Source organism: Cnephaeus nilssonii (genome assembly GCF_951640355.1).
Source record: "Cnephaeus nilssonii genome assembly, chromosome: 11".
NCBI classification, from domain to species: domain Eukaryota; kingdom Metazoa; phylum Chordata; class Mammalia; order Chiroptera; family Vespertilionidae; genus Cnephaeus; species Cnephaeus nilssonii.
The window spans coordinates 24,525,277-24,552,175 of NC_137082.1; the positions used below are offsets into that span (position 1 = coordinate 24,525,277).

General features: G+C 42.9%; 1 protein-coding gene across 1 annotated transcript in view; it reads right to left on the reverse strand.

The window, feature by feature from the left end:
* Positions 1–481: 481 nt before the first annotated feature.
* The window catches only part of SLX4IP (SLX4 interacting protein), a 206,436-nt gene continuing 180,018 nt past the window's right edge, over positions 482–26,899 (reverse strand). The window contains exons 6-8 of the mRNA XM_079784896.1: positions 23,383–23,468; positions 4,203–4,303; positions 482–2,896 (exon numbers count right to left, since the gene is read on the reverse strand). Coding sequence (XP_079641022.1) covers positions 2,176–2,896; positions 4,203–4,303; positions 23,383–23,468 — 908 coding nt within the window. The 3' untranslated portion in view covers positions 482–2,175. The remainder of the gene's footprint in view (positions 2,897–4,202; positions 4,304–23,382; positions 23,469–26,899) is intronic.

A 26,899-nucleotide genomic window follows, 5' to 3' on the forward strand; every position in this document is an offset into this window, starting at 1 on the left:
CATTAAAAGTATAAGAATGGACTTTAATCATCAGATCCGGATTAACTAATGAAATAAAAACTTCTCAATACAAACTTTTTCTGGTGCTTCGGGTTCAAACATCTCCTAGTTCTAAAGCTACTGTTCTAGAATGGCTGTCTTTATTCTAGACTGTTCCAGGGAGCTTACTGTTTCTTGGCTTATCGCCTGGTCATTGGTGACCCCTCTGATGAAACTGTCCCAATACTTGTTTCTGTTTAAGAACCCTCAATGACACACTGTGGTTCTGTCTTCAGTGAAGAGCAGGCCTAGCTTCCTGGCCACTCTGAGAGAGGCCCACAGTGGGCCACAGAAATCCACGCTCTACCATGTGCTCAGGTGTGCGTTCTGTGCAGTGTACCCCTGTTGATGAGCAGAATCTGCTCACTGTGGTCCACATTCTGCTGGGCTCCCTCTTCTCCTGTAGAATCCTTTCATTGGAATTAACTGGGGGGAGGAAATAAACTAGGAGGGAAGAGGAAAAGATCCCAGCGGGCAGAGCCATGCTCCTAGGGAGGGTGGTGAGGTTGGGACCACAGGAAGGGGACAGGTTTCCAGCCAGGGATTGGAACATCAAAGGAAGAGCATCTATATCCATAGACAGGTGTGGTGACCATGACTGAACTTCATGACCGAAAATGCTACCATGAAAATGGTTGCTGCTTAGTGAGTCTTCCCCTCCTATACAAGTGGGGAAGGAGACGTGGGGAGGGTAGAATGAACTGAGAGAAACCACTGATTAGTCTTAGGCATGGACTTACACTGTCTGTTTCCATATTCTTACATTTTGTTGGGCTTTTTCTGCTAATTCCAACACTTTTGGGAATATACTGATTCTGCTTGGTACTAGGGAGGGGCTACTTCCAAGGACCACCCAATGTTGAACTGAAAAAAAGATGTAGTTGCTGGGTGCTTTGAAGATGATTTCTACCCTATTTTAGAATGAATTCAGTTAAGAAAATCTTTAGTAGGTGTCCATCCAAAATAAGTCATGGCTAGGAGTCACTACGTAACTTGTCAGCCAGCCCACTGGAGACCTTAGTGGGTACAACTGCAAATCGAAGACTCCTGTTTTGAAATTTAAACTGCCTGTGAAACCTTCCAAATGGGAAACAGGAAACTCTGGCCATGGAGTTCCCTGTGGGTTCTAGTCCATCCCGAACCTAACCAAAATCTTAGAGGTAGGGGCAGGGATAGGCCTGAGCTACAAGCAAGAACAAGGCTCTGCCGTGTCTTCTAGCGCCGGACCAAACTACCTGCGAAAGGTCTTGTGATTCTCAGGGTGACAGCTGTCTAGGTGCTGTGGCAGCCATAACACCTAGGAACAGTGACTCACACACCGAGTTCAGGTGCTTTACAAGTGTGTACGTGTCCACATGTGGTCCAGCGGGTGAGCAGGAGGCCATGCTCGCCAGGCTGGTGGAAAGAAATGCTAGGGAGTCTCCAATTAGTATGGTGGGTCCGGACTGAGCATGTTTCAGAATCACTCAGTAGGTCTGGGGTGGGGCCCAAGCTCTGCGTTTCTAACACATTTTCCGACAATGATGCTGGCGCGGGACTAGCTGCTGAGAGCCACGAGCCTGCTCCTGCACGGCCCCCCTACTCAACCAAGGAGCAGGAGGATACACTGCACCCAGTACCGACATGCCGTTCTTTTTTCTTTAAATATTTTTATTGATTTCAGAGAGGAAGGTAGAGGGAGAGAGGGATAGAAACATCAATGATGAGAGAGAATCATTGATCAGCTGCCTCCTGCACGCCCCTTACTGAGCATTGAGCCGGCAACCCAGGGATGTGCCCTGACTGGGAATTGAACTGTGATAGGTCGATGCCTAACCACTGAGCCACACCGGCTGGGCTTCGTGCAGTTCTTCAGGAGTGGGGTTGTCTCTGACAAAGTGAATGGATGTTTATCATTAAAATAATTTTCTGAAGGCAGTTACACAGTTTGATGAGAAGGCAGCCATGTTGTTAGAACAAGCAGATAGGCTCCTGGAGGTGACTTCTTTGAAAGCTAACCCCAACAAAAATACATTTTTCTTTTTTAAAAAGTCATTCTAATTCCTTTGAAATCACAGCATCTACACATACTTCTCATTTTTCGCAGGTTTGGCCACTATATCCCTCAACCACAACTTTGCAATCCTCTTTAGTACGTCAGTGGCCTCTTTCGGACTTCTTCCTTTTTTTGACTGGGCTGCCCTGGATTGTAGCTAATCTCTCAGTGTTGGTGGTTGAGCCGGTTTGGTCGGCCTTCCCTGGCTCACTTTTCATAAGATGTCTGGAGGAGAGATTTTCCAAAACATGCAACTCTTCATTAGACGTGGCTTTTGCCAAATCCTCTTTCAAAAGTAACCCCGGATCTGACAGCTCTGATGTTGGCAAAACCCTGACAGCCTCGCTTGTTCCCGCTCTCATTTCTCGCGGGAGGAATCGATCACTTCCAAGAGAAACTCTCTTGCAGTGGTCGGAGCCCTGCGGAGAGCCGCGGGGCCTGCGTTTCTGCTGTGCTCGGGCCCCTCGTGGACTTTGTTTTGGACCCGGTGCTGCTGACTCACAGCTCCAGACAGCGCTCCCACTTCGAAGCCCCGTCTGTAACCACGCCCCAGGATGAGGTTTGTGCTGGCTGCCGGTGTCCTCTGGCTGGGTCTGATGAACATGTTCCAGCTTTTGAACAGAGAGCCCCCAGTGGCTCTCAGCTGCCTGTGTGCAATCCTTTGCTTGCCCTGAGGACTCCAGAGAGGCACTGGAGGAAGCCTGGCTGTCACCTCTTCTCACTGCCATCTCTGCAACCACTGAGTCACTCGATGTTCCCACAATGTCCCTGCTGCCCTGTGATTTACTCATGATGCTGCTTTTTGTTTCAGCTCTTTTCATGCTAAAAAAAAAAAAAAAAGACTTTGTTTTGTAATGCTGTAATGGCATGGTTTCCTCCAAATTCCCCTACCACATTTCCTACGCCTGAAAAAGGCAGGCATGCACCACCCCCTTCTCCCTATCTCCCGGCAAATCTAGAAGAATCCCCAAGTGTATGTTTGACTGCGGACTGGACCAAGCAATAGCCTCACCTTTTCCAATACACTGGGACACACCAGGAAACACTTTATCTACTGATCACTGGGTTATTGATGGAGTTCATATTTTAACGAAGGCAGACAGGTATTCATTTCAGATATTAAGGGTCAATTTGACACATTGACCTCCCTCCCCCTAAGTAAATGCTCAAATACATTCAAAGCAGAGGTTGTGTTTATGTGTGTCTCTATGTGTATGTGCACAAAAACATGCTTATACACGTATAGACACACACGATTTCTCTTTGTAAGTAAAATAATCTTGTGGAATTTCTCTCAGGCCATTTCAAGGTATTACTCAAATATAAGCACCATTTAGCTGGTGTCAAGGCTTGTTCATTAACCATTGGAAACAGGATTCAGTTAATAAACCTTGAAATGCACTGGAAGAAATTCCAGAGAGTATGGAAGGATAGAGAATGGAAACAAGGCAGACAAAAGAGCGTGTACACACACACACACACACACACACACACACACACGCACACACGCACCTTTTCTAAAGCAGACAATGCAAATCTCACACGTTGAAAATTACTCTGAGGGGCAGAATAAAAGCTTCATGGGAAGAATTTAGAAACTAGAGACTGACTTCAACATATATTTGCAGGTCTGTGAATGGCAAGAAATTGCTTAAACCACCAAACTCAAAACATTGAAGCTAAAATATTTATTTTGGCTAAGCTTTAGTCTGGAGAGAAATATATAGATTCATGTTCATACTGTTGCTTTCTGGGGCAGGAGGATTACGATAATTATGTTAGGGTCGGAACAAGCATCTTAGAAAAGGAATGCATTTTTTAGATCTGTCTGTAGTCACTCTGAAAGTTGTATGAAACACACCACCAACAGGTGCTTTTCATCTTCAAAGCGCTTGTAATTAATTAGTCCTTGCAACACACCTGTGAAGCAAGGCTTTGGTTCCTGTTGTCCAGAAAGCAGGAGAAAGGGAGTCAGGAAGGTGGAAGAACAAGTATGTGACTTAAGGTAGGCTTGGTGCCAAGGGCTGTGATTAAGTTCCATGTACTCTTGTTGGACTCTCCATTTCATGCTATGTATTCACACACACGGACAGTCAAACACGAGGAAAAGGAAACACATTGGACTTACATTTCTTTCAGAGCTTTTCTCTTGCGCTTTGCACTGGGAGGAAGTGGCCCTTCTGCACACTCAGCAAAATAACCAGACGCTCCATGGAGAGCTCTTCCCGTCTATTCCAAAAGATAACAAAAGTTCCAACAGAAATCTAATAGCTGAACATGAGAAAAAGCTGTTACACTCTCAACCTCCCAATGAACACACTTATTTTTGTGAGAACTATATGAAACTGCTTAGTGTTAGGCTATTTGAATTTTTTAAAATCTAGAACTTTTTGTTAAGTTGTCACTTCTTTTGGGCTCTCAGCACGCACACTTCATACATTAATATGCACCACAAACATACAAGACTGTGAGGGAAAGAATGTTGATTCCAAACCATCTGGGGACTCCTGGCCAATACACGGTATCTCTGAGCCCAAATCATGCTGATGCCCAGAGCCACGATGCCAGGCAGCAGCGTGTTTGTCAGCTGTGATCTTCCAGGGAGACCTGGTGGTGCAGAGGTCTGAACCTGATTATACCAAGAATTCCCCACATTTCCTCTTGTTATGAAAATACAGAATATGGCCTTTGCAATACTCAAGAATGTATCACGAGGTAAGCCTTCTAACACCGGTCCTTTAAAAACTAGAGTTTGAGAATCTTGGCTACTAAAAAAACTGGGAGTGTTTTGTTTTGTTTTTCTTAAATGAACAGCATCACTATGGCATTATATAATTCATAGAGTATTGAGTATCTGTGTACCTATCCTTATATGTTCCCCTAGAAGCATCATTAGGGAGCAATTATAAAGTGTGAAAACCTCCCAACCTTCACCAATATGGACTCGTTTCCTACTTTGGAATTGTTTCCTTTTTGTTAGCAAATAGATAATTCAGACAAAGCATTAACCTCTCTCATTTTCTGGGACACCAAGTACCCTTCTCCATCCAATTCCACAATAAAATGTTGCTGTCACAGGAACAGTTTTGGTAAATTATCATGAGGTCCTTGCTTTAGACTTACATTGGAATTAACCACGACAGCCTCAGGGAGCCTGGGAGAGCCATTGGTGGAATGCCTGGGTGTCCCACATCCCATCACTGCCCTGCCTATGGTCTCAGACCTGGACCAGCGTCACCGAAAGTCATATCCAGTACAACTTACATCAGTTTTAAGAGTTAGTGAACAAATTATTACAGGTCTTTTTGGATTATACTGCATTTTGATACTGCTCCCTTTCCCACCTTCTAGGACTTACTAGTTGACCAAAAAGAACTACAGTTTGAAAGTTAAATGAGAGAGATTGAGATTTATGTGTGAAACACTTCTAAACATGCCCTGTAAGTACAGTAGATTTTCCCCTTACAACCACACCCTGTAAGTGCTGTATTTTCAGAGCTGAACAATTAACATAAGGAGCATGAGTCAGGCTTTGAACAACTCTGTGGGAACCAGAAAGCCTTTTGCTATTAGGAATGATGTAAATTCCCCAAGGCTGGAAGAAGTCCACAATGGAAGGCAGACAGGGTCATAAATAACAACAATGGATACTGCGGGGAGCACAGAGAGTGGGATGCGTGATCGTGACACTTCGAGCTTCATACTGGCTTCAATCACACTCTCATGTGTTTATTGTAAAACTTAGTTTGAAAAGCACTATGTATTTCCTATGGGAACTTCAAAAACTTCTTAAAGAAACAGGACGATTCCCTCTCATCCCAAAATCCTCAGATGACAAACAATGGGGGAAACGTCCTTGAAAGAAAAAGGACGACAGAAAAAGTGAGGGAGTGACAGACGGAAATGTCCAGTTCAAAAAGTGCAAAACCTGTGTCTTCCTTTGCAAAAAAAAAAAGGAAAGAGAAAGAAGAAAGAAAAGAGGCAAGGCGGGCTCACACAAATTAAAACCACATTTGACAATTTGTTGAAGGAGGCATATTTACATTTGTATGAAGACTGGGTGGGCAGGGAGAAAAAGATTAGGCTCCTTCTGCCCTTGAACTGTCAGGTCTCATTAGAAAGCTCTCACTCTTGCATGTCTAGGGTCAATTCATTCCCTTTGTCACTAACTCGCAGCCCTGGTGCCCCCCAGACAAGTCCTCCAGAGGAAGCACTACCACCTGGGAACCGGACTTCCCAGGCCAGTCATCCTGATTACTAACAGCCTCTCCCATCTGGCATCAAAATGCAATCCATGGCTTATCCAGAGGCAAAACTCTCAGGTGCAGACAGTGTGCTGGGGTTTCAAGTGCCTCTCAGGCCTCCCCGGATGACACTGCTCCTTTCTGGATTCTGCCCTGATACCTTCTACCAAGAATACATAAAAACACCAACGTAATTAAAAAGGATACCAGTTGGCCACCCAAAGCACCCTATGGGTATTTAAGAAACAGGTTAACCAAGATGACCTCTTTGGGCCTGCATAAATGAGTCCTCACAACCTGGAAGTTAGCTTTGAGTCTGCCAAGGAATAAACTTCTGCAAATGTCATTCCTAGGGCAAGGCCACCAGCCCCAGAAGGAATCTAATCTAGGCATACCCTCTTTGGCAGCTTGAGCAGACCAGGTAGACTTCCAGACAAGTGGTCAGGCCTTGCCCCCTGCTTGGGGATGCTCTGGAGACCAGGGAGGCAATCTGAGGTACACGTGTCCAGTACAGGTCCAAGGGGGAGGTGCAGTAGGTTAGAATCTGAGTCTGATCATGGCTGACATTATTCCAGTGCGGTCTGGTCTGACCTGGGAAACACATTCTCAAATTTCTGGACAGAAAGGACTGCAAAGACAGCCCCACCAGGGTGAACTGGGCAACTAAGACTCACTTCCTGCCTCTAGTCCGAGCACGAGCTAGGTTGAAATGTAGTTATAAATACTGGTTGATACTCAAGTTACAAAGGCAAGTTGAAACTGTGGATAGATCCAGGCATTCACTCCACATTGACTTACCGAATACTATTTTTGAACAGAACACTGTTGAATTAACGTGGGAAGGGGGGAGAAGCTGGCCTAAGAAGACATAAAGCACCTGCTCTTGAGTTTATTACCTCCTCGAGGAGTCCATAAAACACAGCTGGGCTCCCAAAGGCTAGTGAAAGACTGGCTAGCAGACTCAGTATCGGAGGCACTAAGAGGTTTTCAAAAAAATAGATTCCCGGAATCCATCCTGGAAGTTCTGATTCACAAAATCTGGGGTGGGGCTAAGAGATCTATATGTAGGTTCCTAGGTAATTCAAGAACTGCTGATTCACTTGAAACAACACTCAACCGAGCAGAGAAACGTAACAAATGTAAACTGGTACAATGAGAAAGCGTTTGCCAAGTCTGGTCCAGTTACCTCAGACATCAAAATCAACTAGGGGGCTTGATAAAAAATGTTCTGGGTTTTCCCCCAGAATCCACTGTGTTCACCTCTCTGGGGGTGACGTCAGGGCAAGTACATTTTAGTAAAATGCCCCAGTGATTCTGATGCCTAGCAGAATTAAACTTCTGTCCTAAAGGGAACAGGAATGGATAACTGAGCAGAGTTCAGCAGAACCACTGAACTCTGCACCAGGCACTGTGAGGACCCTGTGGAAAAGGGCACAGCCCACAGAAACCGGCCCTGCTCTCATGAAGACACCCTCCCAACGGGGAAGATAAGAAACAAACAAGCCTATGTTAGGTGATGGTGACATTAGGAAGCGAATAAACCTCTCGTGGGGTGCTCTTTTAGATGTGGTCAGGGAGGGTGGTGGTAGGTAACAATGTGAGCTTTACCCAGAGACCCAAGTGGAGAGAACAAGCCAGGTAAACATATGGGGTAGGGCATTTCAGGCAGGGAGAAGCATGAACACTCATGCTGTGAGGACAAAGAGTGCCTGGAAGCAGGGAAAACAGGAAAGCAAATCAGAGGAAGGGGTCAGAGAGCAGGTAAGAGGGGTAAGTGTGTTCGCGCGTGCACATTAGTGGTAGTGGGGGTGGCAAATCGTGTATAGCTTTTTTAAGGATGGCATATTTTATTGTGAGGAAGTTTCCAAGAAGAAAATGGACTAGATATTTTAAAAGGATTATCTTGGCTAAGAAAACAATCTCATTTACAACTGCCTCAGAAAAAAACCCCAAAACACCGAATAAATTTAACCAAGGATATAAAAGACCTATACTTGGAAAATTATAGGATATTGAAAAAAGAAACTGAGAAAGATACAAATAAGTGGAAGCATATGCCATATTCATTGATTGGAAGAATTAACATCATTAAAATATTTATACTACCCAAAGCAATCTGTAGATTCAGTGTAATTCCTGTCAAGATACCAATGGTACACTTCACAGAACTAGAACAAATATTCCAAAAATTTATATGGAACTACAAAAGACCCCAAACAGCAACAGTGATCTTGAGAAAGAAGAACAAAGTTGGAAGAATCACACTACCTAATATCAAATTATACTACAAGACCAATGTAATCAAAACAGCATGGTACTGGCATATAAATGGGCATATAGGTAAACAGAATAGAGAGCACAGAAATAAAGCCATACCGTTATAGTCAATTAATATTTGACAAAGGAGACACAAACATACAATGGGGTTAAGATAGTCTATTCAATTAATGGTGTTGGGCAAATTGGACAGATATATGCAAAGAAAAAGTAGATCACCTTCATAAACCATACACAAGAATAGTTTAAAGACTAAAAATGGATTAAAGACTTAAATATTAGACTCGAAACCCTAAAAATCCTAGAAGAAAACATAGGCAATAAAATCTTGAACATTTCTCATAGCAATATTTTCTTCTGATATATCACCTCAGGTAAGTGAAACAAAAGAAAAAGTAAAGAAAATGGGACTACATCGAACTAAAAAGTTTTTGCACAGCAAAAGAAACCATCAACAAAATGAAAAGACAAATCACTGAGTGACAGTACATATCTAAAATATATAAAGAACTTATACAACTTAATACCAGGAAGACAAACAACCTAATTAAAAAATTGGCAAAGGACCTGAATAGACACCCCTCCAAAGAGTACATACAGATGGCCAATAGACATATGAAAAGATACTCAACATCACTAATCATCAGAGAAATGCAAATTAAAACAACAAAGAGATATCACATCACACCTGTCAAATGACTATCATCAATAAATCAAGAAATGACAAGTCTTGGCGAGGATGTGGACAAAAGGGAACCCTCGTGCACTGTTGATGGGAATGCAGACTAGTGCATCCACTGTATAAAGCAGAATGGTGTTTCCTCAAAAAACTAAAAATGGAACTCCCATTTGACCCAGCAATTCCACTTCTGGGAATATATCTAAAGAAACCTGAAACATTAATTCGAAAGAGCATATTCACCCTTATGTCACTGCAGCCTTACTTACTATAGCCAAGATCTGGAAGCAGCCTAAGTGTCCATCAGTAGACAAGTGGATAAAAAGAAGTGGTACATTTACACAATGAAATACTACTCAGATGTAAAAAAGAAAGAAATCTTATCCTTTGCAACAGCATGGATGGACCTGGAGATTATTATGCTAGGTGAAATAAGCCAGCCAGAGAAAAACAAGTAGCATATTATTTCACTCATATGTGGAATCTAATGAACAAAATAAACTAACCAACAAAACAGAAACAGAATCATGGATAGAAAACGGACTGACAGCTGTCAGAGGGGAGAGGGAATTCAGGGTTGGGTGGAAAAGATGAAGGGATTAAGCAAAGAACAAGCAAACAAGAAAACGCTCATAAACACAGACAAGAAGATGGTGAATATCGGAGAAAAAGGTGGTGGGGGGACATAGATGAGGGTAAAGTGGGGATAAAGGGTGATGGAAGGAGCCTTAACTTGGGGTGGTGAACACACAATACAATACAGATGATGTATTACAGAACTATACACCTGAAATCTATATAGTTTTATTAACCAATGTCATCTAAAAAAAAAAATCAATAAAAAAAGGATTACCTTGGGTTCAGGAGAAAGACAAGGTGGAAGTAGGGAGACCAGTGATGAGACCACTGCAATAGTCCACTCAGAGATGATGGGTCTTAGGGGAGGTTGGGGATGGTGAGGAGTGGTTAGATTGGAAATAAAATTTGAAGGGAGACCCAATAGAATGTGCTGATCAATCCTATAAAATAAAAGGCCAGCGACCATAACGGCGTAACAATCAGAACAACTGATTGACCAGTCGCTATGAGGTGCATTGACCATCTCTTGGTCCCTCCCCCCAGCCCACAGGCTCCGATTGCTGGATGGCCAGCGGGGAACCATGGGGAACCAGGGCGGGTGGCAGTAGGGCGGGACTGGGAACTGGTGAGCAGGAGGAATGGCCGACCTCTTGGTCCCTCCTCCCAGCCCGCAGGCTCCGATAGATCGCCAGATGGCGAACGGGGAACTGGTGTGGGTGCCGCAGCGAGGTGGGACTGCGGACTGGTGAACGGGTGGAAGATGGCCCTGATTGCAGGCAAGGCCTAGAGACCCTGCCCGCGCACGATTTCATGCACTGGGTCTCTAGTTGAATATAAGAGGTGAAAGAAGAAAAAAGTTAAGGATGACTCCAAGATCTATGGTTTAAACAACAGCAAGTACAGGCTCAGGGAAGTGGAACCAAGAAATCAATTTTAGGTATGTAAATAAAAGTTAAGAGTCCTCCTGGACATCCAAATGGAGAGACTGAGCAGGCAGTTAACATACAGGTTGCAGGCAGAGAGAGGTCTGGGCTGCAGACACAAAGCTGGGAAATCAGCAGAGATGGTATTTAAAGGCATCAGTCAAAATGAGCTCCACTAGGGAGTGAGTCTGGACGAATAAAAAAAAAAAAGTTGAGAATGAGGAGGATTCGGGAAAGGAGACTGAGAAACCGACAGCAGGAAAGAGAAACATCAAGATAACAGGATGTCCCTGGAGGCAAGAGAATAAAGTGCTTCATTGAAAGTGACAACTTGTGTCAAACGCTGCTGAATGGTTAGATGTAAAAACTGATCATAGAAGTTGACTTGACAAAAGGTGTTTTTGGTCAGCTGCTGGAACCCAAGCCTACTCGGATGGTTTCAAGAGTGAAGCAGAGGCAAGTAGAAACCAGAACTCTCCAGTACAAATGTATCACGCATGGTATATATAACTTCAAGTTTTATACAGACCCATTACAAAAGTAAGAGGAAACTGGTAAAATTAAATTCAATAATGCATATTATTTAACTCAATATATTAAATATCATTATTATAATGTGTAATCAATTAAAAAATCAAGATATTTTGAATTTTATACTAAGACTTTGAAATCTGGTATGCATTTTATACTTGGAGTACATCATTTCTGACTTGCAAAGTGGCTGGAGTGTTGGCCAGCACAGGTCTAGACAACACCTTTGAAGGGTTTGCAGTAAAAAGGAGTAGAGAAATGGGCTGGGAGCTGGATTGGAGGGGGTGGCTAACGGAGAGTGAGTCAGTGATGACTGAAACAGGCATTTGGAGAGATGTGATCAGCTACCGTGTGCCAACCTCTGACTGTGTGTCAGGCACTGTTTCATGGACTCACCAATGTTGCCTTGAAAACAACTTGGTGAAGCAAGTGATTTATTATTGCCACCCTCCAGGGACCTGATTCCACATAAACAAACAGCACGGTGACAATGCCACGTTCATCTGACCAACGAGGCTTCTGCTGGGAAAATCTTGGGGCCCACGCTGAAGCAACTGGCTGCAGGCCCTAGGACATCCACGTTAATCTAGGTTAAAATAGAGAGGGGCACATCCTAGGGACTATGATATCAGGCTGCTGGTCACTGCAAGCTCCCTGTGTGTGCCCTGTGATAGCTCACCCCAACCACCCTGCCTGCCAGTGTGGGGCTCCTAGAGCCTCCACAGCACAGCTAGAAGCTAATCCACCAAACTCTTATTTCCAGGATTGCAGAACATCCTGCCTAATATGAAGGCAATAAAGGGAGGAGGGGAAGAAAGCTCTTCAATGCTAGTGAAGATTTTTCTCACGGTAGTACTTAATACAGTAATGCTGTGTACTCTCAGCTCTTGTTTTCAGAGAGTTGAGTCTACTCATGGTCATGTACATGAGTTTCTTTTAATTCTGTTTTATTCAATTAAAAATAATTAATAACCCAACCAGAATATTTTAAAAGTAGGTAATTCACAGAATATTAGAACACATAGTCTTAGGTCATATTCTAATCATTACTGTTTCTGAATTCCTTATGATCACATCTGCTGAGAATGTTATACCCAGAGTTGATCAAATCAGATGAACACCTGGGGGGTGGGAGGTGAAGCCCAGCGGCGAGGGGGTGGAGGAAAAGGTATGGCACTCCTTGATTGCTTGTCCCAGAGACAGTTTCTCAACCCCCTGATGGTTGGTTTCTCATCTACCTCTCAGGGTTCTTTGGGAAGTTTAAATGCGGTGAGGTATATGAAACACACTTTGGAAACTGGAAAGAACTAAACAAATTTGAAAAAGAAAACCCAAAACCTACACAAACCGTATGGGGTTTGTAAGAAGGCAAAGGATGCCTTGCATTTGTAGGGGACTTACATGATTAAAGTCCTTTAGCCCACATCTCATCGGCGTCTTACTGAGTATTCGGCAGACAGGTATTGTCTCTGGTTCACAGACTGAGAAGAATGAGACCCAGAGACTAGGTGTCCAGGGCAGCACAGGCAGCTAGGGGCAGCACTGAGCTGAGAGGCCTGGCCCTGCGCAGTGTTCTCCACTGTGCCTGGTGGGTCACTGCCGTGGTGGTTAGAGATGGGGCTGTAGAGAGAGCACAGGACTGAGTCGTCCATGGGTCCAGTTCCCTCTCGGTCACTACCTCACTGTGAGATCTGGATAAGCCACTTATCTTCTCTGATCATCAGTTTCCTCACCTATAAAAAAGGGATGGTAATATCTTGGTAGTGGACAATCCTTCACTTCCTGAAAATAATACTCAGGCCCTAGCTGATTTGGCTCAGTGGATAGAGCATCGGCCTGCAGACTGAGGATCCCAGGTTCAATTCCAGTCAAGGGCACATGCCCGGGTTGCAGGCTTGAACCCCATTGGCGGGTGTACAGGAAGCAACCAATCAATGATTCTCATCATTGATGTTTCTATCTCTCTCTCCCTCTCCCTTCCTCTCTGAAATCAATAAAAATGTATTTTTTTAAAAAAATAATAATACTCAGATTTTCTTCTGGAGAATCATGTCCCCACTGTCCATCCAATATCCACGCATTTCAGGAGGCCTTTTTCCATGCCTGACTCCAGAAGTGGGCCTGTGACCCAGTCCAGGCCAATCAGAGTGCAGAATTCATGAGCTACAAAGACATGCATGACCTACAGGTGGCCTGGGAAGAGGCCCTCTCTCTTTTCCCTTGGGCCTGGAGCTGCTAGGAACGACTACCACATACAGGCTGAGAATGAAGCGAACACAGTAAAAGGCAGACCCAAAAGGTGGTGAGAAACAGTTTTGGTGATATTCTTTGTGCCTCTGATCAAGCTGTACCTGAATCCTGGACTTTTGAGGCACACGAGCCAAAAACCTTCCTTTTTTGCTAAGCCATTTTACATTGGCCTTCCTGTCCCTTGAAAACTACAAGGTTCAAGACTGATACAATCTCTTCTCAGGTTTGTTGCACTGAATAAGTTATTGTATGCAACAGCCCTCTGCAAACAATAAAGCTTTTGCAAACAATAAAAGCAGAGTAAAAGTAATATATTATCAGCTCACTTGGGGGCCAAAAATAATAATAAAATATAAAGCTGGAACTACTTTCAATGCTTTTTGACTTTATATTACGGCAAAAAGAAAGTTATTTTTGAATGCTAGTGGGGTGCTTAATGATTTTCAGGAGCATCAGTGTTCTGAAATGTAGTGAACGGTTGAGTAACTTAGAGAAAAGCAGCCCAAGTAGAGCAAGAAATATGATGTCAACCACAATGTTAGATGTCAGGTGACCATGCAGAAGCCACACATCTTAAAATGAGGAAGAGGTCTCTTTTCCAAATTTCACTTCTGGTATTTTCTTAAATTATTTGATAATTAATAAGCTATGGGATTGGAAAGGGCAAAACAGGTGGGATAGGATAATAATGAACAATAAAAAGAAGTAGAGAAATACGTAAGTGTATCGACTCAAAAGAATTGAAGCAAAAAGAGGTAATGAAAAGGTAAGTGGTATCTCGTGAATTCCACTGTGAACTGAAGTTGTTTTCTCTAACGCGATAACGATAGAGGACATTTGTACTGAGATAACAAAAAAAGCACTGGGTACAGGGACTAAGTACCTGGTAAATGAGTCCTCATTAGATTCCCATGAGGCAGACTTGACCTTCCCCATTTCAGAGACGAGGAAACTGATGCCCTATGAGGCTGGGTCCTCTGCTCAGTTCCCACAAGGAGGGGCAAGGCTTTTGCTGCACTTGGTTTCTCTGGCCGAGTCCCTCTCCAGAGCCCTCCATTCTCTGCCTCCCTCTGAGAGGAAGTGGAGCTCAGCCTGCTGAGGCTGCTGCCGTGTGGGTTAGAAGGTACTCTACTGGCTTGTTTTCTTTAATATATTTCTTAAAGTTTTGTTTTGTTCTGAATTGATGACTACAAAACTGTCTTGTTGTAGGTCTAGGGAAGTGCAAATAAATAGTTGCAAAAATGTTAACCTGAAAATAATATCAGTGAAAAAAATCAAGGAAGTTATTTTGTAGGAAGTACACATTTCACAGGGATTTTCCAGTTTATATTCACCTACCCTCAAAACCCTAAAAATAAATCCTGAACAACCTTAGGCCCCACAGTTGGGTCTCTGGTGCCATACAAGTGTGACAAAATTTGGATTTTTAGAACAATCATAGGATTGGGGCCAGTACTTCTTAAAGATGAGAAAATTTACTGGCCACTCGAGAACTGAACGAAAGCTATTTAACTTTGACTAGAAAAACATAAAAATACATATAACTTTTTTTTTCAGTTTCAGGGAATTCATGAATCATAGGTTAATGATGCGCAGTTTAAAAGTAGAGGGAAATATCTGTGAGAAATAGAGAGAAACTTAATGGGAACTGCCCCGGACAGAGCTAGCCCACCTTTGTGGGGAGGGGTCAACTTATTTAAAAAAAAATACCGCCCTCACAGAAGCCAGGGGTTGAAAATGCCAACACCTGCAGGAAGGTTGCCACCTTCATTTAGGTGATAATCTTTTCCCTAACAACTCCTGTTGGCGGAGCATGTGGGCCTGCTCAGAATGGGAGAGGAGAGGTGGGTGAGTATGGAGCCAGCCACACAGGTAGCAGGGCTGGCCAAAAGAGGGCCCACTGTGGCCCTGCTCGCCAGGGAAGAGCTGTCAGAGTTAGAGAGAAGACGTCACGGATAACTGTCTTATTTCAAAATTCTGTCCAGAGCTGGCCCGCTGCCCAGGGATGCAGAGGCAATAGCTCTTCTTACTTCCCTAGAACATAGACAGCAAGACCCCCCTTTTTTAAAAAACTCCAATCTCACTAGTCTGGGAACCTCACTGCATTTATGAGACTGTTTCCTTGGGAAAATGAGTACCGAATTCTAAATCATCTCTTCACTAATGAACTTTCCAAACATAATCCAGTCGCATGCTGAACTCTGTGCTGTCACTGTGGGTGTTCCGATGATCACGTGTGCTTTTAGGAATTCGGGCCTGAGAAGTCTGCTGTCTCCAAATTCCTATGTACCTTAGAGAAGTTAGTGGGTCCTTCCTCCAAAGCCATACCTCAATGTGAATCCACTGGCAGCCACTGGAAATAAAAGGCATTTTAGCTGGGCGGTCTCTATTCTGCCCCCTCCTCTGGGTGTTAGTTAACAGAGTTCTCACTGAAGGTCACATATTTATGCTCTTAATATATCCCCCTGGACTACTGCATTCCATCACCTACTTGCTGGCTAAATAGGGTTTTATCATTTAACTTTTTGGTACTTCGGTTTTTATAGCTGCAAAATGAATCTGAGCTGGCAAGTGAAGACAAAAAAAGAAGGTGCTGAGCCTCTTGGTAAAATATGCACAGATTAATATTATTAGGTATTTTTCTCATCTCTAGCAGGGAAGAATAGCAATCTGCTAATCTGGTATTAATGGCATTTAAATTAACCCCTCTTTGAAGATAACGGAAATTGTGATGATAATAATTAATACAGTATAAGTACTTTAGAGTTTACAAGACATTTTTATATTCATTATCTCACTTGATCCTTAGAAAAAGCTGGGAAGGCATCCCTTTTACCTTTGCTTAACAGGTCAGGGGACTGGTGCTCCAAGAAGCCAAACGATTTGTCATGCCGTGGGTGAGAGCAGAGGCAGTGGTCAAAGCAGGGCTTTTACTTTGAAGTCTGATCTCATTTCCACTTGTTCTATTCCCCACAGTGGTTTTCCTAATTCGATCTATCAACTAAGTGGTCACCAAAGGGAGATTAGAGGTCTCTGCATAAGTAAAGGTACATTATGGGGAGAAAAGCACTAAGGATTAAAGGGCTCAGATACATTCTATCCTATTCCAACGCAGCAAAAGGGCAGGTTCCTGTGGAGCCCTAGAGGAGACGACATGAACCATCTCTTAGAAATACTATTGGCTTAGCATTTAGAGTTTTATTATTTAAAAAGGAGAAAAAAACCTTAGGTGACTGTAACATACAAGCAAAGGATAGTTCATCTTTAAAAAAGCGATTTCATCTGAGAAAACCTTCTTCTTATCTTCTCTGTCATAGCCTAGAAAAAATGTTCTAGATAGACCGAGGCAACCAAGAATAATTTCGTCTCCACCACCAGCATTTCATTAAGATCATCCACCTGTGCGTCCACATAAGGGCCGGTGGGTGACAGCGGATGCTATAGTTCCATCCCTATTCAAGGAAAACTGCCCATCTATAGGCCCCTCTCGGGTGTGGCCCGAATCTGTTCCATAACTACTTGTTAACAGTGTGTTCTGACCCCGAGCACGGGCCACAGCTGACTGAAAAAGGGAAAGGCAGACAGCACAGGGAGGCAGCGGACAAGATGGAGAGTTTAGTCCTGTTGCTACGGGGGCAAAAGGAGCCTTGTGTCTAGAGAAGCCCCTTGTCATGTGTACCCCAACACTGAGGCCCCATGAGCACAGTCAGACAGAGCACGCCTATTCCCCCGAACCTAAAAACCATAATTAGTACAATCCTGGTCAATATGAAGAATAAAAAGGAGCTCGCTTCACACACTAAATTTCATAAAATTTACCCGAAGAAAATATTAGTAAATATTTATCCAATTAAAAAACAAACAAACACAAGACACCAAGATCATCTAAGGCAGCCATCATTGTGGAAAACATAAAATTGAGGACATAGACACTTACCACACAGCAATGTCATGAAAGGTAAATTTTAAACTCACTAAAAGTCACTTTTCTTGCAATGTAAGAAGATTTTATACAATAAGGAGTTTGTAAGATACAAAAATACGAATAGAAAAATGGACACAAACAGAATTCACAATGCAGGGGTCCTATTTGAATTAAATACACACTGACCTCAGTTATCGAGTACGAAGTATGGCAGGGTACAGAATAGATCATTAACAGAGGCTATCTTTGGATTGGGAGTTGTGGACAATTTTTACTGTCTTTGTATATATTGGGATTCTAAACACTTTTGCACAATTAACATGTACGATTTTGGTAAGCAGTTATTAAGTAAAAAAAAAACTAAGTTCAAAATACTGTGGGAAATGTGAAATATGGAAACTGCCTCTTCCCACTCAAGGAACATTTCTTAGTGCTACAGGCAGCTCCTGTTTATGGCTCCCATGTAATTTACCACCAGCATTGTTTAGGAAATACAATAAGATGAGAAGAATGGAATCTTACAAAGACTATATATATCAAGAAAAACCTGGAAAAAATACACTACTTATTTAATTTTTTAATATAAAAAATGAGGTTTTTTTCTTGAATGATCTGATTTATACTTATGCAAAATTTGTCGTATGAAAGTTAAATAATTTTCTCATTGGGGTGCATAAGTCAGTGCATAGTCAAATTGGTAAGTAGTTTACTTCTTGTATTCTAAAAACTTAAAGACTAAAATTTCTACTTATTTATAATTTCTATTTATCTTTCCTCAGATAAAATATAACTCTACTCCGATTTTCTTCTAATCACAGTTTCTTAATCTACAAGGAACGTTCTCTTTTGTGAAAAATAATTTTATGGGTTTTATTTAGCAACATTTTCATTGCTTCCTCTGATAGAAATTCAGTGTGAGAAAGGATTTTTGAGGTAATCTGACATCCTCCCCTTGACTGAGAAGAGGGCTAAGGCCCACAGAGGCTCAATTATGCACAGCTGAAAAACACGAAAGCCAAGCTAAAAATAACCCAGGCCAGAGTAGTTTATTGCTTCTTTAGTCTCATTTTCATTTCAATTATATACTCATAAACTAGAAGGAGAATTCTTTAGTGTTAAAAAGTAGTGTGACTTAAGAGAAGTGTTCAATTTAGAGCTGGTCAGGACGTGCCGGTAATCTCAACGACGTGATGCCACAGCGAGGACATAGGGCTGTGTGGCTGCGGTACGTCTGCACAATCTTGACCATTATTTTCACAGATTGGGCACAACACACATGAACCTAAATATCTTATGTACAGACTCACTTGTCACGTTTTAAATTTCCAGAAGAATCAGACTCTTACAGCTTAGGTTTAAAAGAAGGTAACTTAGAATTTTGGACTTTGCTTCTAAAGGGCAGACAGGATCCAATTGAACCAGGAAGGTTCAGAATGGATACATCTTTAAGAAAAAAATGAGGCTCTGTTTGAATTATATTTTTAGGTCATGAGGATAACCTTCAGTGCCCTTGATCTGCCCAACCATAAGCTCCTTGAGGGTAAGAGCACTTTCTTATTTTTCGTAGTTGCCCCAGGGCCCACCAAAGCTCCTAGCATAGAGCCAGTATTCAGCAAATTATGTAAAAGGGGATGGTAAGAACAGATGGGAAGGGTCTCAGGAGACTAGGAGTGGCTATAAGCAATGCTCTGTGAGACAGTAGCTTTATGCTGAACCTGAAATGTTCCAGATATATACATATATAAATAATTTGTGGTTATTTAACAATAAATTATTACTTTATAAAGTTACTGCTTTGGTTATTATTGGTTATTTACTTTAATAGGAAAGTAATGAAAATAATAAATAATTTTGAATTTCCCAAAGGCTCCTGGGCTTTACATCTGAGAAAGAAGTTTCTACACAGGGACTTGGGTTTGTGAATATGAAAGAGAATATTGTTGGAATGAAATAAAGCTAAGTGCAATACAAAATTCTATTTCATGCTCTTCATATTTCTAAGGGAAAGAAGGAGAGGGGGAAATAACGAAAGGTACAAACACCCAAAATGACTCCCCAGCTCCATTTCTAGCGATAGGTCAAAAATTGAACCTACAAGAGCTTCAAGATTTCTTATGAGAAACTGTAGTAAGAAAAATACAATGACTCATCTCATAATAATGCCCTTTCTTCCCAAAGTACACATCACAATTCCCACATCCCTGGCACAAGAGCACGCGGTGTGGAGCTATTGCAACATGAGGTAGCTCCCTGCACCAACGTCCCTCAGTGGACAGCGGGGAACAGACCTCCCTGGAGCTGCGGGGGTCAGGGGGCAGCACGGCTGTGCTCATTCTGCACCCCTCCCTCCAAAGAGGGGGATCACTCCCTTTGTACTGCTTCGTCTGCAACAGCGGTTCTTTTGTGCAGCCGCCTTTTTAAGAATGAGGAGCTGTGTGCAGCTGGCTTCCTTGTGCACAGCAGTTCTGAATAGGCTCCCCCAGATTTCCTCACCAACTGTCACTTAGACACCGAGGACCAAAAAGAAGAGAAGAAAAGATGAAGGAAAGGGAATCTGCGACTCAAGGCTACAGCATGAGTAGGGCGCCCAGGCTGCGGCTCGGTACTGGCTCACGCCTTCTGTAGCTGGGAAGAGAGAGTTCAGTAAGCAGTTATAGGAAAGTAACGGAAGCTTATTGCCAAAGAAGTACCTCCAATATGTCTCCTTAGGAAGCCAATCCCCCAGGCCTTGCCCAGTCAGATGTTCCTTGAGAATAACTACCAAGAGAAAATGAGGTGGATCCTGCCCTGTGGCAAACAGCAATGTAAACTGATAAAAGATTTCAAAGCTCTATAGAAAACGGAAGTTCAGAGAATACTCAGGAGAGAGAACGGGGCATCACTGGCTTTGGGCATCTGAACTACTAGAATATAAGGGAATAAGCATGCCACCTCTGCGCAGAAGGCAATTCTGGGAGGGAAGGGCTATTTATTGACCCTTAAATAGATGGGACAGGAGGGTTCTGCAGAGGTCAAATATTAATGAAGATAGAGCTCCAAGACAAGTGTGGTGGAAGGACTGCTTTGTGGTTGGCTTGATGGGCCATCTGTGGGAGAGAGGCCCTCTGCTTGACCTGGATATTTTATTGTTTGTGGGGACAAGCTTGAAAGGTGGTAGACTGGAGGCCTGCGAGAAGGGAGAATGTACAGGTGAGCAGGCCAAGCACAGGCGCACAGGGCCTGTGTCCAGGGATGGAGCTGCATCAGGCTTAGTTGACTTGTGTGGACGTGGATGGAAAGTGTGTGAAGGCGGTCAGAGGTGGGAATAAAGGGCAGCTGAAGAGACAGATCCTAACCACATCTAAGAGAATTACGCAAAACAGTGAAAGATCCTCATGATGTAAATGGCATATTTCTTATAAGCTAACTTGGTGGACTCTGATAGTATTATCACTAGATGTCAGAACATTCTGAAGATAAAAAAAAAAAACAAACTGTACTGGCTCAGGTAAAAGGCTCAGACTAGTCAACTTGTAAGAATGAAAATTCTTAACATTTAGGAAGTCCTTAAGATTATAGGACTTATATGACAGCAGCTATAGAAAACTTACATCTGTATAAATATCAGTGCCCCTAAGGAAGATAGTATTTCAGTTGTACTGAGATGTTTTAATTCAACCTTAATAATTTAAGTATCAATATCATATATCATACAAGATCTCATTTATTCTGTATCCCATCTGAAAGCAATGATACTTTTTAATACACTTAATAGTTTTCTTAAACCACAGGCCAATTTCTTCATTGCTTTGAGTTAGTTAAGTTATCCTAATATATAAAAACCCTGGGTCCATCACGACCGGAGGCTCAACCAACCAGGGGCTCGACCAACCGGAAGTCAGTCCTGCAGTCAGTGCTGGGTTGCCATGGCAACCCAGCACTGATTGCTAGGCAGCAGGCGCGGTGATCCAGCACTGACTGCTGAGGGGGCTGCGAATCAGGCCTGGAGAGAGGCCTGAAGAGAGAAGCAGGATCTGATCTGTAGCCTCTGTGGCAGCTGTTGATCAGCACTTGCCTCTCTTTCTCTCTGGGCCTGGCCAGCAGCCTTGCCTCCATTTCTCTCCAGGCCTCCACCAGGGCTGCTGATCAGCTTCACCCTTCTGATCCGGCTCCATTGATAGGCCCAGAGACGCTGACTGGCATAGAAACTAACCAATCAGAACCAAATCTAGGTGAAGTGTGAGGAGCCAATGGCTGCCTAGGAGGCGGAACTTTTGACGCTGACTGGCATAGAAACTGACTAATAAGAACCAAATTGGCCGGCAGAGGAGGGCAGCTGGGGGCAAGATCAGGCCTGTAAGGGAGGGCAGTTAGGGGCAATCAGGCCAGCAGGGGAGAGCAGTTGGGGGGGGACCGGGCCGGCAAGGGAAGATAGTTGGGGGTGAGATCAGGCCAGGAGGGGAGGACAGTTGGGGGCGAGATCAGGTCGGCAGGGGAGGGCAGTTGGGGGCCACCAGGCTGGCAGGGGAGGGCAGCTGGGGGTGATCGGGCCGGCAGGGGAGCTGTTGGGTGTTAATCAGGCCAGCTGGGGAGCAGTTAGGGGGTGATCAGGCTTGGCAGGCAGGCAGGTGAGCGGTTGGGAGCCAGAAGTCCCAGATTGTGAGAGGAATGTCCCAGATTGGAAAGGGTGCAGGCTGGGCTGAAGGACACCCCCCACCCCGCCGCAGTGCATGAATTTCATGCACCAGGCCTCTAGTATTATAATATACTTGTTTGCCAATAGCATTACTATTTTAGTATTTATTAATTTACTAAGAAATTAAAATTCTAAAAATATTTCAAACTATAAAATTTTAATAATTTTCACCAAATTTTCTTCATTTAATTAATTTAATATGAATACTTAGAGTTTTATTGATATATGAATAAATTAGGGTCATGTTGGCTTTTCTGATGCGTGTATTTGCTCCAAATGAAGGCACCTACATTTAAATATGAGTTCTCTGCCCTTTACTTTTTCTGGGTCTCCATTCACCCTTATTGCCTCTAAAACACTCTCCCTAAGTATTTATTTAAGATGAGATAAGAAGTTGTTTTTAGATGGTATGGGCCAAATTTCAAATGTATTAGAAATAAACATAAGGAGTAAATTAATAATCCCATAAATTATTTTAGAAGCATAATCATGTCATATACTTCATGCCCAGGTTTAATGTCTGCTAGATTTTTTTCATCTCTTTGTTAAAGTTTTACGACGTATGTCCAAAAATAGAAAAAGTTTGTATAGAAGTAAGTTCAGATAGACTGGATGTGTGGCCAGCAAGAAAATACACACACTCACACACAAGGAGACTCTCTCCAGTACAATATTATTGAAGTTTTCTGTATCTACTTGTCTGAATAGAGAACTCCAATGAAAGAGTAACAGGATGTGATGGAGCTTAAGACTTAGCATGAGAAAAGTGAAAGAAAATGAACCCTATCAGCTAAGAAATAACACACTGGGGAAAAGTACTGGTTCTCATGAAAATGTCAGTGATTCACCATGGAATAAAATTCAAAAGCCACTGACCCCAATGAAAGCTTCCAGTGGAAACATGTGGATTTTGCTTCATTTCATTTAAAGACTTTGTTTTATTTCATTTAAATACTATCCTAAGCACCATCACAGTTTTTATAAAATGTTGCTCTCATTTAAAATGGATATGGAAAAAATACTGCTGATCAAACTAAATTTTCAAGTGGTCTTAATAGTATCATGCAAAACAGGTAGGACATATTGACCACTTAATGTATGTCCCTTAAAACATACATTAAGTGATCAATAGCCAAATGACAACAAGAAAAAATTCTTGAAAAAAATATTTTACAATAATTCAATATTTAAGCAGATTTGCTTATAGAATTTTTTTCATACATACCAATTCCTCATTCTGCCTTGAAAAATCACAACTGAATGCAAGCTGACTTACACAGACCACAAATCTGTCAGGGAATACACGAAGTTCTGTATAAAATGAAGAAAACCAAATTACTAAAGGCATCAAAAACCTATGAACACGGAAATGGGTGATCCCAGATTTTTAAGTCACAGCAATAAGCATATATGTATGAGACACAGGTGTCCCCTCCCCACCTTTCTGTGTTTGCCGACAATAGGGCAGGGCAAGCACAAAGCTTTAGGGAATGCAGAGGAGGCTGCAAATAGGACCATCTGAGCCCCTGGACCATTCTATCACATGAAAACCCCAGGCACGGCATGACAGTTTGCTGTGTTCTGTTCAGAACTTACATTTGGGAAACAGGATCAATGTTTCTAATGTGTGTGCAGACTTACATAGGAAGAGGAAGAATATTAGATAAAATCTAAAAATGTGACTTGTGAACAGTCTTATTAGTTTGTCTATCATATCCTTGGTCAACTGGTCTTAGAGAGGCCCTAAAATGGAGGGCAAACTCTCAATCTGAATCAGGCTATGGGAACAGCAGTTTCATTAATTGGGAATTAGTGATCAAATTATTAAAAGGAAGTGGTTAAATATGCAATAGTAAAGATGATACAATTACACCAGTTACAGTAATATAATTATTATAGCCTCTTAAAGCAAAAGACTTCTGGGTGGGGAAGGCTGAAAGAATCACAGAACCAAACTCCTCAACATTCAATGAAAGGAATATAACATGATAAATGCCATCTGTATCTCTACTTCTCTCATCTGTCCATCCATCAGTCAGCCCATTCATCCATCTATCCACCCACATACACACCCACCCAGCCTCCACCTATCTCTGGAGTGATGTCTGAAGTGATGTTTAGCTGATGCTAACGGTGTATTTTCTGGGTGGTTGGGGAGGGTCTTCTCCTCCCTTCTCTATACTTGGTTGTACTGCTAGAATATTTTTATAATACACATGTATCACATTTATGACAGAAAGCCATTTTTCTAAAAGAGAAAACTTCCCTCTTAGATGTGACCAATTCTTTTAAAAGACAGATGTGAATCAGATAAGTGAAGCCTTTTACATACATTGCACATTCCCAACAATGAATGACAACGTGAAGGCACTGACTAAAGTAATAGCATATCTCAATCTGTTGTACTTGGAAGCCAAGCAGGAAGGTGTCAATTATGCAAACACAGAACTTAAAACACAGTTTACACCTTATACACTTGGCTACGTTCAATTATAGCAAAAGCCCAATGAGCTGATGTTCCAGTAACAGCTCTCTCTTTACTTCTCATCTGGACCACTGCTGTCTCCTTGGTGACTACTCTTCCCTATCCCAGTTTATTCTAAGCGCAAGCAGATTAACAGTTCTAAAAAGCAGCTCCACTTACTGTGCTCAAACCCTATCATGGCTCCTTAGTGCCACCACACACTATGAAAATATCCCAAACCCTCCATGATGGGACCTAACCTGTAGTTCTGGTCTTACCCCCATTAGTCTTGCTCATATAAAAACCTCCATTTCTGGAATTCTGGGCATACTTTGACCCCTCATGGATATCATATGTGGCCAGGTGACCAGGAATGGGCTTTGAAACACCAGAAAACCAAAATTATCAAAGCAGTTAGTATTTATTCATTAACCTTTTGCACTCGGATGTCGAGTGTGACTCGACACGGTTAGCATCGGTAGCAGGAATCGAGAAAAAAGCAAGTGAGTGCAAAGGGTTAATTCTTAAAATATCCTATTGAGATAAGCGGTGTCTGGCTTCCCATATTATGGAAAGGGAAATTGAGTCGTAAAATGTATTATTTGGCACTCTCCCTCTCCCCAATATCATAACACTGAAATACAACTTGTTGGAGGATCAGAATTAAAATTCAAAATGATCAGTTATATCAATTATTAGTGGATTAGAACCAGAATTCAAAGTTAATCATTCTATCAAATAATTCCTCTGTTCTGTTCTTCCCTTTCTTCCTCTGAAAATTAAGAAGGATAGAACATTATTGTGCTGGGTGTTGTGCAAATAGAAAGCAACGGAATCCCTTTACTCTAATTAGGTCATATTTGAGATTTTCATTATTTTAATACTATCTAATAAAAGAGTAATATGCAAATTGACCGTCACTCCAACACACAAGATGGCTGCCCCCAGTGGTCAAAGATGGCTGCCCCCATGTGGACACAAGATGGCCGCGACAAGATGGCCAGCAGAGGAGGGCAGTTGGGAGGGACCAGGCCTGCAAAGGAGGGCAGTTGTGGGCGATCAGGCCAGCAGGGGAGGGCAGTTGGGAGGGACCAGGCCTGAAGAGGAGGGCAGTTGGGGGGGACCAGGCCTGCAGGGAAGGGCAGATTGGGGGCACCCAGGCCTTCAGGGGAGAGCAGTTGGGGGGACCAGGCCTGCAGAAGAGGGCAGTTAGGGGTGACCAGGCCTGCAGGGGAGGGCAGTTAGGGGCAATCAGGTTGGCAGGGGAGCAGTTAGGCATCAATCAGGCTGGCAGGGGAATGGTTAGGGGGTGATCAGGCTGGCAGGCAGAAGCGGTTAGGGGCAATCAGGAAGGCAGGCAGGCGAGCAGTTGGGAGCCAGCAGTCCTGGATTGTGAGAGGGATGTCCGACTGCCCATTTAGGCCCAATCCCAGTAGGGATTGGGCCTAAATGGGCAGTCGGACATCCCTCGAGTGGTCCCAGATTGGAGAGTGTGCAGGCTGGGCTGAGGGACACCCCCGCCCCCCCCCGTGCACGAATTTTGTGCACCAGGCTTCTAGTATTTAAATAAAGTAAAGATTTAGGCAACAGCCATCCCCACCAGGAAGGGTAGCTAGGCTGCATTTAACAGATAGAGGTTAACTGGCATATTTTCTTAAGAGAATTGAGTAACATGGACAGCCCCATTAAGAGAGTAATAGTCAAGTGACACTTAAAGTTGAGAAATTACGGATAATTGTGAAGATTCCAAGAGAAAACCTCCATACAGTTAATTTTTAAAGTCCCTGTTTCATAGCTTATATACTAAAATCATGCATGGAAGTTGAACTAGGTTTTCTTTCCAATGCTCAGATCAATTTGGAGAATGGTCGTTAGCATCTGACTTTATTGTTGTTGGCTGGACGAGTTTGACATCATTTCCTCAGTGGACATCTTGACTTGGGGAAAATGAGGGGGAAGCTGGCCTGGTCACACACCTAGGAAAGGCTGGGAAAGCATTTTCTCTTGCACACACTTGCTCCATATCCCAGGGCCTCGGTGTGCACAGACAATGATGAAGTGATTCATAGTTTGACTGCCTGTGAGTCACTCTGGAAGCTCAATGAAAGTGCTGAGATGCAGCAGGAAAGCACAGGGTAGTGTGGCCCAGCTCACTGTTCTCAGGCAGGCAATAAACAGCAAAAATGGAAAAAGAAATAATCACAAATTTTGGAAATACTCTTACTTAGTACTTCAATTTCATAAAGACAACAAAGCAGGTAGGGATCATCATTCCTTA